The sequence below is a fragment of the Meriones unguiculatus genome, chromosome 2, assembly GCF_030254825.1.
Source record: "Meriones unguiculatus strain TT.TT164.6M chromosome 2, Bangor_MerUng_6.1, whole genome shotgun sequence".
Taxonomy (NCBI): Eukaryota; Metazoa; Chordata; class Mammalia; order Rodentia; family Muridae; genus Meriones; species Meriones unguiculatus.
In genome coordinates, this window is record NC_083350.1 from 43,645,526 (window position 1) to 43,665,240 (window position 19,715).

General features: G+C 43.9%; 2 protein-coding genes across 4 annotated transcripts in view; one reads left to right on the plus strand and one right to left on the minus strand.

Moving 5' to 3' along the window:
• Mcc (MCC regulator of WNT signaling pathway) overlaps positions 1-19,715 on the plus strand; it is a 350,991-nt gene that overhangs the window by 137,668 nt on the left and 193,608 nt on the right. The window lies entirely within an intron of this gene.
• Positions 5,847-6,936, minus strand: LOC132652240 (cyclin-dependent kinase 2-associated protein 1-like). Its single transcript, XM_060376948.1, has 2 exons — positions 6,872-6,936; positions 5,847-6,243 (listed from the first exon to the last, which is right to left on the minus strand). The coding sequence occupies exons 1-2, from the start codon at positions 6,934-6,936 to the stop codon at positions 5,847-5,849; spliced, it is 462 nt and encodes a 153-aa protein (XP_060232931.1).

The window sequence follows — 19,715 nt, forward strand, 5'->3', positions numbered from 1 at the left end:
GGGGTTGTTTCACTTCTGGGCTGCCTAGCAAAAACTACACAGGTTTTGCATGTATTTTACCATTGAGCTGTTCCTCTGGTCCAGCGGTTCTCAATCTTCCTAATGTTGCAACCTTTGGATTCAGTTCCTCATGTTGTGGTGACCCCCCCCAACCAGCTACTTCATAACTGTAATTTTGCTATTGTTAAGAATCATAATGTAAACATCTGTGTTTTCTGATGGTCTTAGGTGACCCCTGTGGAAGGGTCATTCACCCCACCCCCACAGGTGGAGAACCTCTGCTCTGTTCTCTCCCAACATTGGGTTATAAATTTCTGGACAGCACTAGCTAGACTCTAGAGTAGTGAAAATTGTAATGCTTAGGAATACATCGGGGGTCCTCTTTTGTCACTTCCCCTTTCATTACCTCTGACTGTGAGTTACATGACCTTGTGTCCATACTGTTGACCTATATATTTCTGGCCACTAGTCACCATTAAGTTGTAGCATCCAACCATCTCCTCTAATGTCAGTACCCTCAAGGTGCCTGACTGTCTCTGGACCCTGTAAAGTCATATTTGCTTCTTTTACTAGTTATTTTATTCATAACCACAACCATGGGCTGTAGAGCTTGATGTTAAGTCCTAGTTGCCTTGAAAAGATTCTCTGGTATTCCCATCTCATGTAGGTTTAGCCCCTTTCCAATACACCCACTGGCTTAGGCATCACTGTTTCTGGCAGTTAATACACTAACGTGCCTGCTGAATTTTTTGTCCTTTCAGAGTGGCCATTAATCACTCGTGATCCTGTGGGTTTTTATCTTACTTTTGCCCCATGAGACAGGGCAGTGAGGGATGGAAGCTCACACTAGGATCTTGCTCCTGGTTCTGTATGCAGTAGGCGTCAAGGTCAGGTTCGAACTGGAGCCTCATTCTGCCTGCTGCTTGCACTAAATAAATGTGTTGCTTTCTCAGATCATTCATAGTCATGGCTTTCAGAGCTGACATCTGTGAGACCCAGGGTTTTGTTCATGGCTCGCTAGGTTGAAGTGGATTTACAGGCATGTAAGATTTGAGATCTCTTTGTAGAATCCAGTCTGTGGGGAACTGAGTCTGGATTTGGGCATGCTGAATTGGAGGTGACTGGCAGACATCTAAGAGAAGATGTTAGGTAAGACGGAGTCTAGGATCGATCGGGGAATCTTTGGTTTCCATCGCTCTTCATTCACAATGCAGGTGGCTGATGAATGAGGCTCTTCCATAGCCTATCAACACAGTGGATGCCTTTTGTTTTCCTGCCAACCAGCTGGTACAGTGTGGACTCAGATGCAGGTCAGAGCACCACGGCCTTCATCCATGTATAATAAACGTGTACTTATGACTCAGAATCGGCCTTCAGAGCAGGGTATTTTGTAAAATCATGGTTCTCTACTATCATTTTAAATAAAAATCTGATTACTTTATCACACTGTATGAATAGGTACACCTTTGGCTCAAAGAAGTGGTGGAGAGGAATAAGTTAAGCAGGTGTAAGTCATGTTTATGAAACTTGGAAAAATAGATGGGTAAACAGTCTTGAGAGCCCACTATCAGGAAACATGCCACTATGCTCTCTTAATAAATATTACTGTAAAGGTTTTATATTGAAATCATACATATTACATTCTGTGTTTCTTCATGTTTTTCTTCTTGTTTTCTTAAAAAAAGAACAGATTTTTAAGTTTTAAATCTTATTTACCACATATTTAATTCCCTGTTGAATAAGTATATTGCTTTACAATCTTCTATAAATGATACAGCTGTGTGGCTTTCTGTTCTTTTAAATTCCTCTTTTATTATTAGTAGGGGATACACTGAACCATACCCCCCCCCCGCTCCTCCCCAGTGTGCCTGGACAGTATTGGCATATACTGTGCTTATACCTGGAACTGCATACCTACAAATGAGTATAACTTATAGATTAATAATAGTGACTAATATTAAAATCAAGCAGTAAGGGCCAGGAGCAGTGGTGCATGCTTTAACCTGTGAGTTTAAGACCAGCCTTGTCTACAGAGTAGTTCCAGGACAGCGAAGGCTACACAGAGAAGCCCTGTCTAAAAAAAAAAAAAAAAAAAAATCGAGCAGTATATTGTAATAAAAGTTACCCATCTTATGTATCATTTACTTCTGGAAATTTTCCATTTAATATTGTAAAAAAATTACATTTCATTTATTTTGGGTGAGTGTGTTGGGGCACACAAGGAAGGAAGTCAGAGGACAGTTTTCAAGAATCAACCGTCTACCCTACTGTGGCTCCCAGGGACTGAACTTAAGTCCTCAGACTTGGCAGCAGGCTCTCCACCCACTGAGCCGGCCATCTTGCCGGGTCCACCAACCAATAGTTTTGAACTATAGTTGGATAGAGGTAACAAACTTTATGAAGAAAAGCTGTGGAAAGAGGCAAACTGTATCTTTAGGGGAATATAAGAGGGAGGCCCAAGAGAGGCATGGGGGAAAGGTAGGGGCTAGACTGAATCAGGAGAATGTGCTTAAATGAAGCGGCCGAGGAGCGTATTGTTCAGAGTTAGCCTGTGATCTCACAGAGTTAAAAACAAGGATACCTTGAGGCCCCGAGGTGGTCTTCGTAAAGAAATCTAAAGACTATACAGGTCAGATTTTTTTATTTTATTTTATTTTATTTTTTAAAGACTAAACAACAGGCTATATAATAAATTGGAACCATCTGCTCGTCTGCTCAGGCCTGCTTACCTTAGCTTGTGCCTGCTGTTGAAGAATGCCTTTCAGAAGGTGAATGAGTGTTGCAGGTGTGAGGAAGCAGCTGCAGCAGAGTGCAGAGACCGCCAAGGCCAGGCAGTGGCTTCAGACCCATCCTGGGCTGCTGGGCCAGCTCCCATCCTGATTGCCCACAGGGACCAGAGTGACCATGGCTGCTGTGGCCTTGACATTCTGATGCATGGAATATGAGGCAGCAGTGGGGTGGGTGTTCTGGGCGGCATGAGTTTAAACTACAGAGAGAAACTAATTTTAGAATGATGTTTTGAAAAAGTATTTTCCTCAGATATCTTATAATATGACTCTCTTCTTACATACAACTGTCTGCAGGTGAACTAATGATACTCTGCTTCTGCAGATTCTTCTGTGGACCAGTCTCTCTCTCTCTCTCTCTCTCTCTCTCTCTCTCTCTCTCTCTCTCTCTTTCTCTCTCTCTCTTTCTTTCTCTGTGAGTGTTGTGTCTGTGGTGGGAATCAAACCTATGGCCTTGCACAGCTAAGTCTGTTAAAAATGAAAATATTCTAAAGACACAGAGTACCTTAGTCTGATCTTCAGCTCACTGAAACAATGGATCCCAAAGGAAGTGGAATTTCCCTAGGAATCCTGCTGAGAGGAGGAGAAGGTAACCAGCAAGGTTGGGACCCTGTTTTCCCACAGAGACTTCACAGGGTCCTGACAACTTGTGGGCCACCTTAGGGAAGGGACTGAAGCCCAGACAATGCTGGGTCAGTGGTGGGCGGAACCACACCTTGACAAGGGCTGCTATTTAAACTTTGATCTCAGTTCAGGACCTCAAAGAGGACTGGGGAAGGAGGAGTTTTTAATGGATCTCTTTGTCCCTCTTCCCAAAATCCCACCCCCTTTACATTTTGCCTTTTTAATGGCTTATTGAGGAAATGTGGCTGGACCTGGTTTGGGGCGTAGGCCCCAAGTTTTGCAATAGCAACACTGAGCTCCAACTGCAGTCCCTGTAGACCACCATAAGATCCCTGGAGCACCGCGAAGGCTTTACTGAGCACAGGGGCTGCTAAGTTTTATGCCAGTGTGTCTCTGCTTTAGTGGTGACTTCCCGTAAATAGCAAGAAGATTATCACTTGGAAGTCCCTAAATTGAACTGTTTCCTGAGCACAAATCTACAGTTACAGGGCTGACTTAATTTTTGTTTAAAGTGGATATTACCAAAATGCTAATCTAAAACATTTAACCCACTGATTTGGCAAACCATGCCATGTAATCAAGTGAACCAGGGGATAAGACTAACTATTTTTGAGGCAGAATGGAAGAGTGTCTGTTGCAACCTCTCTTCCTCCCTCCCTGCCCCCACCTTTGGTGTTTTTGACACTCCCCCCACTTCCATCCTGTCCCCCTTTTAGGAGCTCATTAATCCATTAGCCTCCTCTGGATGGTCTCCTGTTTGCAGCTCTAGTGGGCAGGGTAGTCTTGAGTTTTTGCTGCTTTCCGGAAGTGAGGGAAAGTTCTGCAAGCTGTGTGAGTGAAGCCATCTGCAAGCTGGCCTTGTTTTTCTCTGTTCCCATTTCTCTGGCATGTTGCATGCCAGGCTGGAAACCCAGGCGTGGCACAGAAGCTGTCAGAGCCTGGCTTACTAGCTAGAAATGCCATTCAGCAAAAACTTTCCTCATGCATAAGGTATAACATTCATTCAGAAATGAGTACTTATAAAAGTGGGAAAAGTAGATGGTGGGAACTTGGATGATGAAAGCCTTGATGATTCTAGTGTAGTGTGGAATGAGGGCCATCAATGAGGATGCTAGTACAAGACCATTTGAATGCTGGGAAATAATTTGCAGAGTGCTAGTCTGGCTTCAATTTCATTAGCTTTCAAAGTAGTTTTAGTCCAAATTAAATTATCTGAGCTCAATGCAGATGCTTCCCTACTGGTCTCTTTTCCTTCCTGGCGAACCAAGCGACATAGAGGGAGGAACGCCAGTCTCTGATGCTTGTATTCAGAATGCTGCTTCACTCCACTACTTCTTGCTGTGACAGTTCTAAGGTGTCCTGGGATGTGAGTTCTGTGTGTAGTTGGCCAGAAGTAAATCCCTGTTTTGTTGGCACTCTTTTCTAGGAGGTACAGCCCAGCTTCGTACAGGCGGCTGTTGGTGAGCATTGTTCAACAATGTGTGAGCGGAGGTAACTGCCCATAGGTATCTTTCATAGATACACACGAGCCCCAAGAGGAGCCCATAATTAGGGTAGAATTAGGATTATAACATGGCTGGCAGGCCTGGGAGGCAGAAGGAGAGTGTATTTTGTGCCGGAGGAGCTTCATAGCCTATCCCGAATGATGCCAGCCCCTGTTTGCACAGCCATCGTTTGCTTATTATGAACAAGGAGATTCCTGCTTTTTGTTATCATGGACATTTGCAGAGTGTTATTTATTTTTTCCTTGGTTAATACAATTTGATCATGAAAACGTCCTTTTTCGTTGTTATTCCTTGCAGCTGGTTTTGCTCAACACCCCTAAGTGTTGCCTTGCGCGCTTTTTTTTTTTTTTTTGAAACTCATGTTGGGTTTCATGTGTGTATGCTCGCTTATAAATGATTTAATGTGGCTATGCCTTGTTTTTTTTTTTTTATAGAAATAACCTTCTTTACATTAAGTAATGAATACAAAGATGCAACAGCTTCAGTCGTTTTCTTCCAGATGTTGTGATCGGCTCGCAGTGAGCATGGAACTGAGATCTATAGTCTCAGGGTGGGCATTTGCGGGGCGTGTGGTAGGTTGGGTAGATCGCTCTTTCTTCCATCTTTATCACCTGTGCATTCAGTAGTGCGAATACTTAAGCAGAGAAGCTCCGTGAAACAGAGTCTACACTGCACATAGGTGGGCCAGCCACTAAGCAAAGTGCTGTGGTTTGCACACACGTCCTCAGAGGCAGATGAGTTCATGGAAAGGAAGTCAACTGGGGTGATGCCAATGGAAAATGTATCCAAAAGGAGATTAGCCAATGGAAAATGTATCCAAAGGGCGATTAAAGGGGACACTGGTATTTGGGAACAAACAATAGCTTGCTGTGAAGTGGCTTCACAAATGTCTTTCAAATGCTTGGAAAGAAAAGAGCTGGGTCATTCCTTACTACTTAAAGTGCTCATCATCAAAAACTGCAAAATGTCTTCCTGATCTTCTGAGTGTGGGGTCAGAGCTTAATGACCGCGTAGAAAAACGATTGCCATTTGGAACAAAGCCTCTCATCTTTGCGGGGTAGCAAGATGCACCTTCATAACTGGCATTATGTTCTGTGTCAGCCAAGCACTCCCAAAACAGGCTTCGAACATGAATGATGCCTCGTTTTACCCTCTCCATGGCACTCTTGCTCTCTGTGTTTATGGGTCCGATCTCTTTCCCCAATTCTTCACTGATGGCCAGCAGCTCTGCAGATTGACTCTGGCTATTTCCAGTTCCCTGGGTGTAGCCTCTCGACGGAGGCTCATGGTAACTCAGCAGTTGGCAACACTGAGATGAGGTCACTATGCTAGTAAAAGGTAAGTGAACATTTCCGGCATTGAGGGGGGTTGCCTGTGCCTTGTTACTCTTGTTCACTTTTTCTTTCTCTCCCCTACAGCCTTTTCATTTTCAGCAGTTGGGGGTGGCTGGTACTTTGTGTTCTGCTCTGTCATACCTAATACAGTATCAGAAATCAAAGAAAACCAAATTGAGAACAATGCTACCATATAGGAGGCATGACACAGGATAAAGCAAAGAATCTACGGCTGCCATCTTTATAGAACATCCGCTAAGATCTTGGCTCTCATCTGTGAATGCCTGCTCTACATGTGGCTGTTAGAAACCCTTGAACATGTGGAGCTCTGCTGACATACTCTGTATTGGAGATGATCCTGTATGGGACACTGGGGCTTTGACTGCTAGAAGGGGAAAGGACTTAGGTTCTCCTTATTCCCACTGTTTGTAGGTAACGCACAATGACTCTGTAATTGGCAATGAGTTATGGTCCTCCTTTGGAGGAATTTTTGTTTTCCTTCCCACTCCAAAAACTTCTCTAGTGCCCTTCAGCACAGGATGCCACGACAAAGCAGATTTGGAGATTTCTTTTTCTTTCTTATTCTCATAGAGCTAGTAGCTCTCTTTATCCATTCACTAACGTTTCCACAACAGTGGAACAGTAGCAATAAGCAGCAACAACTTGGTGCCCAACTTCTTGCCCCATTTCTACAGTTGCTTTGCTTAATGGCCTCAAGAATGGGCACCACCTGATTAGTGTGTGTGTGTGTGTGTGTGTGTGTGTGAGAGAGAGAGAGAGAGATTCTGTGCTGCCTACACACTGGAGTGGTTTTACTAGCTTGAAATTGAAAATTCAGATGAAGGGAAACAAAGTAAAAGCAGCCACATCCGATATGATGAAGTAATTCCCAAGACCTGGTTCACAGAAGTGTCTCAGCATTCTGAGCTTTATCGCTTTGTCATTTTAAAAAGAATCATTACTGTATCTTGTGGACAGAATGGGCTCATAAATCTGAAAAAGCTAATTATGTTTTGTTACTGGTGTTGTCTGCATCCTGATGAGCTGCCTCCTGTTTTTAGGTTAGCTGTTGGAAAGGGGATACGTATCACCGTGGACAAGTGAGTCCTGGTAATTGCAAATCACTGAGAAAGGAATAATGACACTTTGTCATTAAAGGGGTTTTCTACCGCTTGGTTATGCTAAAATGAGCATGAGAGAGTCCAATTTGAGATCAAAGAGGGTAATTATACTGCTTCTTTATCATTTATGTAAATCTGTTGGGGAAGGGAGAAGGCTGAAGCATGTTAACCTGATAGGATGTGAAGCATATTCTCTCTCTGTTTCTCAATTTCTCTCTGTGTATGTGTATTTTAAGATTAAAATAGTAGCTACATAGTATTTATATAGATGATCATATACTTAAAAATCACAAACAGAACAAATAAGGTCATGCCATTGGGTCTTGTTTGATAAAGAGCTTGAAGCAGGGATTTAAATAACTTGTCCAAAAGTCACAGCATAAACAGCAGAGCCTCCGATAACTAACTTTGCATTTCCTTTTTGGTACTAACTAAAACCATGACAACAAAAATTAAAAAGCAAATACAAACAAGCTAAGGATAAGCAGCCTCTAATTTAAAAAAAAAAGTATTACATTTTTGTATGCATGCAAGTACACAGTTGCCAAGGTGTGGTTTTGTGTGTGTGTGTGTGTGTGTGTGTGTGTGTGAGTGAGTAAGTGTGAAGGTCAGAGGACATCTCAGGAGTCAGTTCTCTCTTCCTGTCATGTGGATGCAGGGGATTGAACTCTATTCTTCAGGATTGGCTGTAAGCCCCTTTTTCCATTGAGCCATTCCTCAGCCAAACGAACTGTAATTTTTAAGGTGGAGAACTGTGGTGAAGGTAAGTATTCCTGTTAAGTTAATCAGTGGTCTTTGATTACACAAGCATTCCTATTCAAGTTTCTGTTAAAGTAACCAACAATCACTGCCCCAGGATTTTGGAATTATAGGCTGTGTTTCTCTGAGCAGATGAGGCTTGTAGGCCAGCATTGGTTCCTCAGTCCTAAGTTTGTTTCTAATTTCTCACTGGGAAACTTCACCAAAGCAGGGAAACCGAACTTAAGAAACTTTTCTTGGGCCTGGAGAGATGGCTTAGCAGATAAGAGTCGCTTACTGCTCTTCCAGAGGCTTCAGTTCTCAAACCCAAGTCAGGCAGCTCACACCTGCTTGTAACCCAAGTTCTGGGGATCTGACACCCTCTGCTTCCTGTGGCTCTTAAAATGTGTGTTGGTGGACACACATATGCACAATTAACCTTTTACAAAAGGAAAATGTTTCTCTTCCCACCAGCCCCATTCTTTTTAATTTGTTGTAGTGATGAGCAATATCTGCTACTGAGCTGTATCTCATCCATTTTACCCACCCTCCCCCAATCCCTCCACTTCTCCTTACTTTGGGGTATGATCTTGCTTGGCCTCAAACTCAGTTTCTCTGTGTAGCCCTGGGGGATTCTAGACTTTGCCATCTTCTCACCTCAGTTATAGATTATAGCTGTGCTGGGGTTATAGGTGTGTTCCGCTGGGCCCCACTGTCTATCATCTTTCAAGACAGAGGCCTTGTAACCATCCATTATTCTTACCTAATCTTGTAAGCTAAAGGCTTACGAAGAACCTTGTATCCAAAAATATTAAAGCATTTTTTACATGCCACTGTGTGAAATAAACGGAGTCAAGCAGGCAAAAATGGGGCGAGTGGGGTGGTGGTGGAATGAAGGGTATTCTGAGAGCTTTTTAATCACAGGAGGCCTTTAGAATTTTATTTTCTTTAGTCTTTATTTTGTATGATTCTCCTTTCTTATAAACACTTGAAGGAATTTGATGTGTGGCCACGTGTCAAAAGTTCGATTAGCAAGTAGCAGAGGCTATCCACTCAAATCAGCATCTTCTCCCTGCATCCCCATCATGTTAGGAGGCTAAGTGAACTCCTCTTCAGATGGGCTGGCCTCAGTGGTCATTATCCACAGATAACAGTGGTGTGTGTGTTCACTTGCTCCCATGCATAACATGCTTGCACACACATGCACGTGTGCCAGAGGACAACTTTTGGTAGATGGTTCTCTGCTTCTGGTGATCCTACTTAGGTCATCAGAATTGGTGGTAAACCATCTATGTCAGCTAAGCTTTTTGCCAGCTTATTTAATTTTCTTGAAAAATGTTTTGTTATAACTGAACCCTAAGAACCACTATATCTGAAAACACATAATCTTAAAGAAAGGATATGATGAAATTGCTGAAGAAAATTCTGAAAAAAAATTTTCTCTTGGATACATCTCATATAGAGGTGATCAAAGCACCTAGCTCCTGGGGTCCCTGTGGAGCTCTCCTCTCATTTAACATCAGACAACTTGTTGTGAATGAAAGTGAACTGGGTCCCCTAGCTCATTCTTCTGTGTCTTCCCCTGGATGCTTTTTATGCTCATTTCCTTTTTGGGGGGAGCTTTACAGTTAAGTTTCTTAGGTTTCATACATTTCAAAATTTCAGGAATGTAGCTGCCCCTTAGATGGAATGCATGGCTTTGCTTTAGGTGCACTGTATGCTCCTTGCCTTATCTCAGGATGGAATCCCGAACTGTGAAAAATCAAAGCAGCCTGCCAGTGGGGTGTTCTTTGCTCCTTTCTAGCAATCATCTTTATTGCTGTTCACTTCTCCTGATTGCTGCTCTGACATTTCCATGAAAATTACCCAGGGCAGCTGAACTAGATAAATTAGTCTCTTTCTTAACAAATAATATAAAGAAAAAAACCATTGACATTTTGGCAGTGCTAAACTCATTAACTGTATTAGCCAGGAGTCCTGCTTTTACTGAACAGCATCCTGAGCAAGCAACTGCAGGTTGGGGAAGATAAAGACCTTACAGATACTAATTAGCAAGTGTAATAAATGGCAAAACAGTTTGTGGGAGTCCCTGAATAACATTAATCAGATTTAGAAAGCTACCACAATTTAATCATTTGTTTTAGTGTGATTGGAAAAAAAAAAGGCCCACATTGTTCTAGAGATAAAAGTGGCCATTTGATGTGTTTTATAGCTGTAACTAAATTCAAGAGATAGGTCAGAGGCTCCCCACAGGAAAACATAGTGGAGTCTAAAGGCCGGGTGCCCACTTGGAGAGAGTGGACCTCTGAGGTCTGGCCCAGGAAAAATGAAACAACTTTGCCTGTTGGTGTTGAGCAGAAAAGTCCATATGTGCTGCAAAGTGCTGAGGCTGCAAAGCTGGTCTCAGACCCAGATCTCAGTCACCCTACCTGCTGTTGCCACTGCAATCTGATTGCCGCTGCTGCTGCTTTCTTTTGTCCTTTTGGTATGTTTTGTGTCTCACCTTTCAAATAAATCAGTGTGGCCTTAATAGATGACACAGATCTTTGTTAATCTTTCTATCCTCAGTCCTGCAGTAAATAGTCAGTGTCAGTGAGACTGAGTGAAATTGATGGGTCCTCTAATTTGGTGTTTTTTAACTGTTGGTTTTGTTTTCTTCTTAAGCTCAGCATTTAGCTCTCTTAAAAGCTAGCTAAAAGTAGTCTCCAGATCCTCAAAGATTTACTAGCAGGTGTTTGAAATGCATCCACATTACCCAAACTAAAAAAGTGTGGTCTTGCCAATAGCTTCTGGGGTTGTATTCTTCAGCTCTGTTGTAGCTATAATTGGATATCAAGGCAGCTAGTTTTATCAAAGGAGTTTAACTCATAGATTTGAAAGCTTGTAGTTGAAATGGCATGATGCAGGCTGTGGCAGGGGCATTGTGGTACTTGGTAGCTGATGAGGCCAGTGGTAAGGAGGACCCAGAGAAAGCTAGGTAAGGCTAAGCTTGTACTTTTTACATCACCCCTCTCATCACCCCTCTTTGTGAGAGCTGCTGGAGGGGTCAGTTATCTGTGTACTGAGTGAAGCAACTCACTGTGGTACAGTTTCAGAGAAATGGCCTGGTTTGAAGTGATTAAGTGAAACTGAAGAAGATGGGACATCTCAAAGGGCTCACCATGAAAAAGTATTGCTGCCGCTACTGCTGCTGCTGGGGTGCTGGTGGTGGTGGTGCTGTGTGTGTGAGAGAGAGGGAGAGAGAGAGTGAGAGAGAGAAGGGGAAGCATGTACTGCATGGTGTCTGTCCAGGAGAGACTAATGAGCGAAGCCTGCCAGAGGTCCTTGAGTCTGTGTATGCTGAGGTGTGTACTAATGCAGCTCCTCTTGGAAGAACCATTTCTGTTTTAGCTGGTCGTGTTATGGGAAAATGTGCTTTGTGGGGTAGTTTTAGACATTGTGATGAGGAGGAAAAGAAGGGAAGGGCTGTGGCCTACAAGATTCATTTGGGAAGGTGAGAGGTGCTGAGAAAAGAGGGAGCAGTACAGAGTCGAAGAAACAGACATAGCTGGTTTATTGGATTCTTTACTTTTTTCTTTGTGATTCTACGTTATTTCATTTGGCCATTTTCATGTAAATATATGCTGTACTTTGAACAGCCTCCCCATCCCCATCTTTCTTCCCTCTTGCCCCTTCTATTCGTGCCATAGATCATTTTGCTTCTACTTTCATGTCATCTGTATATACAATGGTTTGTTTGTATCTGTATAAACTCCAATAACCACAAAGGAGAGAAAACGTAGTATTTGTCTTTCTGAGACTGACATAATTTGCTTAATGCAATCATCTTCATTTGTACTAAAGATAGAAACAGCATTTAATAGCCATACTGAGATATATTCATATAATTCATAGCTTATCTATACAGTGTGCAATTTAGTGGTTTCAGTGTATTTCCAGGCTGGTGTAGTCATCATCACAAACTGAGCTTAGGACACTTTGTCATCTCCAAAGAACCTATTAGCAGTCATTCTCTGTCTCAGGGTAAACGTATATCTACTTCTATGGCTATGGATTTTCCTATTCTGAAAACTATGTATATTTATTTGGCCTTCTGTATCCATGGATTCCGCACATGTGGACTCAACCGCATACCAAAAATATTCAGAAAAACAATTGGGTCTGTGTGGATTTGGTACAGATTTATTGTTATTATTATTATTATTCCTTAGACAACATAGCATGACTATTTATATATCATCTACATGGTACTGGGTACTATATATAATCTACAGAGCATTCAAAGTATATGGGAGAATATGCATGTATTATGTGCAAACATATCCTTTTCTGTACAAGGTTAATAGAAGCACCCTAGGATTCTCTGCTGCAGTTCATAATATTTGCCTTTTGTGACTGGCCCTTTTCATTTAGCATCCATATTAGTTACTTTTCTTGCTCTTGCAACAAGATACCTGATATAAGCAACTTAAGAAAGGAGTGGTTTGTGAACCTGGCATGGTGGTGCACACCTTTAATCCCAGCATTAGGGAGGCAGAGGCAGGTGGATCTCTGTGAGTTGGAGGCCAGCATGTGATGTGGTGGCAGGAGTGTGGGACAACTGACCAGACTGTGCTGGCAGCAGGAAGCAGAGAGAAAGGCGAATACTCATTATCAGCTGTCTTTCTCCGCTTTATTCAGTCCAGGACCACGGCTCATGGAACGGTGCCCCACCAGTGAGGGCACGTGTCTCCATCCCAGCGAACCTCGTCCCTCAGTCATAAACATGCTGTGCGGTTGTTTCCATGGTGATGCTAAACCCATCGAATGGACAGTATAGACTAGTCATCACAGTGTGTTCTCAATCTGTATCCCTGTTATAATATGTCTAAGTTTTATAATATGTGGCTAGGTTTTGATTTGGAGTCTGATAGCTAGGAAATGGCCCCTCAGTGGAGTGGCTGCCACATCTAGTCATTGAAAAGGAGGGTGCAACCCTGTGGTGCAGATTGGCTCTGTGTATGAACATGGGTTGATTTATATATGAATTGGGGGGGGCGGGATCATAACTTTTTCCTAAAGAAAAAAATAACGTCTAGGGGTGAAGGGGGTAAAATTTGGGCACAAACTGCATTTGGGTAGATGACACATGTGTGGGTCCAAGGAGTGTCTTAGGAAGTCACTTTGGTGTGTTGGTAGATAATGCTGAGAGCTGGCGGGGGTGGAGGGGAGGGGGAAGGTGCTGAGCACTGGGGTCTCCTCAAGTAGAGACTTAATTGGAGGGGATGGGGGTGGGGAGAGGGAGAGGGGGAGGGACAAGAAAGCAACCTTGGATGCTGGGGAAGCAGAGCGGTAAACCTGTTTTGCTGAAATGGTTTAACGATGTGATCATTGCTAAATTCTCCTAATTAGTGAACTGTTGGCCAAGTCATGTCTGTGCAGGATCCTCTGACCCAATTTACTATTGGCCCGAGGCCACATGTGCTAACTGGTCAGTAATGGAGGCTCTTAATTAAAAAAAAAAAAAGAAAAGAAAAAAGAAACAAAACAAAGTGTTCTGACTTTGAAACCTGTCCTCGATCCTAGCACATAATCTTTTTCATATCATAGGTTTTGGTTTTGGCTGTATTTTGGCTGCACAAGGCAGGTCCTTGCTGGAACACTGTACCGACAAGCTGAGGTGAAGGGGCTTCTTTAAATGTAAGGAGGTGGTACTCTGCATCACCACCCATCACTCTCCCAGATAATCATGACCAAGGACAGTTTCGAGATACTGGAGATACCGGGGATTTCCAGGCACTTGTTGCAAGCCCTGCTCTGTTGTGTAACCGCATGGGAAAGGCGCAACTGATGATTGTTAGTGAACAGGAGAGCCCTGCTCTGGGAGTGACCCGTCTACCCTGCATTTCTTCCCTGGTTTCTTTTTTCATTTCTTTTTCTTTTCTCTCTCTCTCTCTCTCTCTCTCTCTCTCTCTCTCTCTTTCTCTCTCTTTTTCCTTTCTTGAACTGCTGAAGGGTCAGGTTTTACAGTCCCAGTCCTCAGGCTCAGCCAGTCCCCACAGCCCTGCTGTTTTCTTCGGTGGTGGCCTACGTGCTTCATCTGGGTCTACTGTAGTGGCTGCCTGATGGGTCCCCATCAGACCCATTTCCGTGGGAGGCTCCGCCCCACACCACACACTGGCTACCCAGCAGGAAGAAGCCATAGGCAGCTTCCCAGCCCATGTCACTCTGCATGAAGGAGATGACCTCAATGCCTAGTGCCGGAATCCCATTTCAGAACCGGGAAAGGAAGGTATCTTGAGGATCCAACACCCCCCAAGCTCAGGGAACCAGGCATGTGACCTGAGCCCACAAGCAGCTGCATCCCATGGCCCTCAATCCCTTTTTTGGTTTTTCAAGATAGATTTCTCCGTGTAGCCCTGGGTGACCCAGATCTCACTCTGTAAAACGGGGGGGGGGGGGGGGCTAGAATTCACAGAGATCTGCCTGTGTCTGCCTTCCAAGTGCTGGGATTAAAGGCTTGCATGTCTCCTCTGCCAGCATGTCTCATTTTCTTTCTCAGACTTGATAGTAAGTCGGTGGTGGTGGTCGAGGGAGTATGTGCCTGTGAGTCTACTGAGAAGAGAAAGAAAAGCCAGATAATGCAGTATAAACTGGACGTAAAATATGATCTGAGCTATAGCGCAAAGTGTAGATATGTCAAAAGCAAGAGACAGGAACCTTGTTTTCCCTGGAGTTTGGCATGAGACCTGTAAGTGAAGCATGAAACCCCTCCTAGCCTGGCCCTGAAACAGGGGGACGGTAAGTGCTGCCAACATATGGTCTAGGGAACTTGTTCTGCAGCTAGGGAGGAGTGTGGTGCTGAGAGGGTCAAGTCAGATGATGCGCTTCGTTCCCACGACCCATGCCCAACGAGGACAGATAGATGCAAGGGAATTAGTTCAGCTTCCGCTTAATCTGCCTCAGGTGCTTTGGGGACCTTGAAACCCAAAGCTTCGGAGCCTGGGGATTTTTAGAACTGCTGTGGGGACCTAGAGAAGACTGTGTGGGAGGTAAACGGGGCGGGGGGGGGGCTGCGTGGCTGACCGTGGTCCCCGAGAAGCAGCTTGCAGACCCTGAGAGCAGACAGTTCCCAGGTGTCTTTGCTTGGTTGTTAATTAGAAGGAAAACATTTAGGAAAGGTGCTAGGCTGTTGGGGGAGGGGCGGGTCCTGGGGTGCTCCACACTGCTACCCTCTGCTGTCCGAGGCGACACGGGAACAAAGTGCCTATGGTGTCCTAACTTTACCTGCAGCGGTGTTTAAATTTAATCCTTTTTTTTTTTAATGGGATGAGGTTCTTTCGCTGTCATCATTAAAAAATTATTAAAAATGTGAATTCCCTTCTTAGCTTACAGGCCCCGAACATGCATGTGGCGGCTGGGTTTGGGTTGTAGGCTCCAGCTGACAGATCCCGAGAGTATCATATGGAAGAAGTAAGGGACCGTGTGATTTTTATGGTGGCGGAGGTGAGTGAGAAGAGCTGTCGCTGGTGGCATGCACTGAAAGTTCAGCCTTTTTATTAACCCCTAAGGACCTGTAAACGCTGGCCTGCGGCCCTCTAAACCAGGAGATAAGGGAAAGGTCTTAAATTTGGCAAGCTGTTGAGCTGTTTTACATACAGTCAGGAGCCCCGCACCCCTTCCCATCTTCACTGGGGCACTCCAGTCACTGTTAGGGGAACTAGTCAAGTTCTGTGGATGATTGAAATAGAAGCATCGAGTTAGTAGGGGGTTCTTTTGTAATCCACCTTCAGGGACCTGCTATCCCTGCTGAAGGTGGACAGTCTGAGAGGTTGATGTGTGCGCGCAGGAAACCATGGCCACCATGGTCATCCTAATGAGCTGTGTCTGCCTCCCAAAATGGTCTCTCCTCATTCCCTTCCATTTCCCTCTTCAGGTACTGATTCCCGTTGCATCACTATACAGTTTTTGTTGTTGTTGTTTTGTTGTTGTTTTACAGACAGAACTTTAAAGCACACACTTTCAGCTTGGCTTCTTTTGTGTAACATACTGTTAAGGCTCATCCCTGTGGCTGCACATGTCAATAATGCAGTGGGTCTTGTCATCCCTGCTGCTGCTTTGTTTTGTGTTGCTGAGTAGCATGCCACTGACGATACTCACAATCTCCTTGTTCATCTGTCCGCAGGCATTTGAATAGCTTCTTTTTGAGTGGTTTACAGTTTGTGGGTATCACAAGTCTTAACAGTTGCATGTCCTCCCTTTATAGGCGCAGCTCTCACTTCCCTGTAAGTACCTAGAAGCAGATACTGTGGAAACTGTGCCATATGGGGAGTGTGAGTTTAACTTTCTGAGAAACTCGCAAGCTCTTCCCCGAAGGGTTGTGTGGGAAGGCTCCTTCCTCTCCAGGTTCTTGCCAGCTAAGAATGGCTTTAGAAAGGAGCTCCAGGGGGACTTAACTTTACAGGCTTTGGGAGACTCCCCTGCCCCCCCCAAAGTCATATCCTTAAAAATGAGAGCTCTGATATCTAGAGCCTCATTTGTTTTCAGAACATTCCTGTAGAGTTCAGGAATCAGCACACCAAATGTAGTTTGAGACTCACGTGAAGTGATTGTCACCCTTCACCCCCAACCCCCTTCCAGTTTCCCCTTAAGTATAAGTCCAGCCTTTTTCTCCTCCTTTTCTTACTTCCTTCATTCCTTTTCCTTTCACCATGATTGAGAGAGAGGTTCCATCTCGATCAGGGTGGAGTCTGAATGAGTCCTGTAGTTTTCTTCTGCAGAATGAATGTCTCTGGACGATGGGGGAGCTTCGGGAGACGACCCCTTGGGCTATGGCTGTGTTGCAGCTTTTACCTTTCAGACTAGCTTCCTCGCGATGAAATTGTTGCAACCTTTCTGCCCTGTCCTTAAGAGTCATGTCCCTCTGAGACGTGAGATACTGCTGAAAGCACGGACAGTGAAGGTGGAAACCGGAGACTCGCACCAACAAGCGTATTGTAGGCAGTGGTTTCTCATGCTGATCCCAGTGCCTGTCCTCTGTTGAGGGGAGTCCAGGTTCCCGTGGTATCCAGTCTCTGATCCAGAAGGAGTGTTCTGAGAAGGTGTCTCTCTGCATACACTCCATTTTCTGGGTTTCTTGCCCTCAGCGCCTTCTCCTACAGTAACCTGGGTTAGTGGAGCTCTGCTACCATCATGAGCCAGTGTGGAAAGTCACTGTCCTGTCAGTACTGCTCACCTATTGGACAGTTTGAAGGGGACACAGTCTCAACCTCTTACGATCCGTCTTGCGAGCGTCATCTTCTTAACATGCTTCTTAAGGGGCGCCAAGGAACTGGGGCTTTTGTTTCTTTCTAGTGCTTCTCTGCCAGAATTGTCGGGATTGTGGTGGTGACTCTGGCAACTCACTGATGGTGGTATGGTGTAAAACCAAAGCATGAAATAGACCTTCTGGAAGGGTATATATTGAGAATGTAAAACTACACAGGTGAAAAAAAAAAAAAAGCTTTTCTCAAGTTGAGTTTGGGAAAAATGTGTCTGCATTCTAATCTTTTTACTCCATCTGCCTCCAGTGACTGTGCTGACATTCCTCTGTGTTCTGAGCACACTTCGAACCCTCTGCAAGGGCAAGCTGGTTAATCTGAGTGGAACAGTGGTTCTAAAAGTCTACATCCTCAGGAGGATCAGCACCACCTGCTATGTTAGAGATGCAAATTATTGGGCCTTGATCCAGACGTATTAACTTGAAAATCAGGGTATGGGTATGAGGAATAGTCTTAACAGCCACCCCAGGGTGATTCTGAAACATGTCACAGTTGTACATCATCAGCTTACTGTGTAAGACCTGGGGTCTCACAGCTCAGGAGTTCAAGATAGCGCCCTTCCCAGAAACTCCCCCAGACCAAGACTCGTTGCAAAAGCAAGAGGTTTATTAACCATTGCACAATGGGGTCACCCCTGCCAGTCAGCAAAGAGTGGCACCGGGAGACAAAGGCCTTTAGGTTTTTAAAAGAAAAATTGCGGGAAATTTGAAGTTGCAATTTTGGCAATTTAGGATTGGATGAGGAAGCTATAAAGTAAGATAATTGGTTAGTCTTAGGTGCTCAAGCTTGGCCAGTCCTGCCAAGTGTGGATGCAGCTACAATTTAAGGTGGGGGTGGTTAGCTCATCCTTGAAGATTAGGGGCTGCGGACTTTTGGCTGCAGGTCAAAAGCTACTCAGAAGAAGTCTGGGTTCATTGCTAAGAAATGCTATCTCAAAGACAGGAGTTTTTCTTTTTGCTGAGTGAAGGTCATTGCTTGCTTGCCTTTTTTTCTATCTGTCCTCATAGATAGGGTCACATTTTTCCATTCTCTGGAAAGGTACTAAGAGGCTTTAGCTTAACCTGAACCTAAAACTCAAAACTATAGGCTTTAGAAGACATACAGGTTACAAAGTTAGTCTAACCCTTTCAACTGCTGTGTTTGGATCTCAGTTATGTATTCTATAAGCTGACTAGAACCAGCTACAATTGCCGTGAGAATAAATCCCAGCACTCAGGAGGCAGAGGCAGGTGCATCTTTGTGAATTTGAGGCTAGCCTCTTTTACATAGTTAATTCTAGGCCAACCAGAGCTGGAAAGTGAGACTCCATCTCAAAAACAAACAAAAGAAAAAGAATAAACAGCAAAGAAAGAACTCTTCCTTGCCTTCAGCGATCATGATGGGAGAATGATAATGTCATGTGTGATACTTTCATGTAGGACATTTGCATCTAAGACTCCGTGACCAGTAACTACTGATAGTGAGCACAGATTTTTGAAATGTAAGGTTGTAGAGTAGAGAGGATAAAGGCACAAAATACGGGCAGTGATCTAATGAGTTTTCAAACAAGAACAGAGAACAGCATATACAGTCATCAGACCAGAAAAGAAAGAAAAATCTTTTCAACCAAGGGTGGCTTTTCTCTACTTGACAGCAAATGTGAAAGTTGAAATCAGAATGTGCTCAGGGTCATGGGCCTGGTATTAATTTTGCTGGGATCCTTTGATCTTGTGTTCATAGTCAAAACCAAAGACACTTACAGAACCCTATAGTACCTGACATTAGAACAGGTCCTACGCTCTGTATCAGTCTTTTTAGAAAACTCTTCAGACATATGAGAAGCTAGCAGTTTGAGTTGGATTGGTTAGTCTGTCTCTGTTGGCAGGTGGTTATGCAACCCGTATACCCTTGATTCTTGAATAGCTATGTAGTTTGGTGTGTACTTCAGCAGCAGTGATGGAAATAGTTTTAAGGAATTACACAGCATCTTCTAGACTAGCAGTACCTTGCTAATGCTACAGTTCTTTAACAGTTCCTCGTGTTGTGGTGATGCCAACAATAAAATTATTCCCATTGATACTTCATAACTGTAATTTTGTTACTGCTATGGAGTGTAAGGTAAATACCTGTGTTTCCCCATAGTGTTAGGTAACCACTGTGAAAGAGTTGTTCAGCCTGCAAGGGGGTCATAACCCACAGGTTAGAACCTCTGGTCTTAATAAGGACCACTTCAAATTTTGGACTCGACCCATTTATGATATGTCAAAAGGAAGATGCTTTTTGGAAGTGTGTATAAATATGTGCTTCTTTATATCCTGTGTCCCACTAA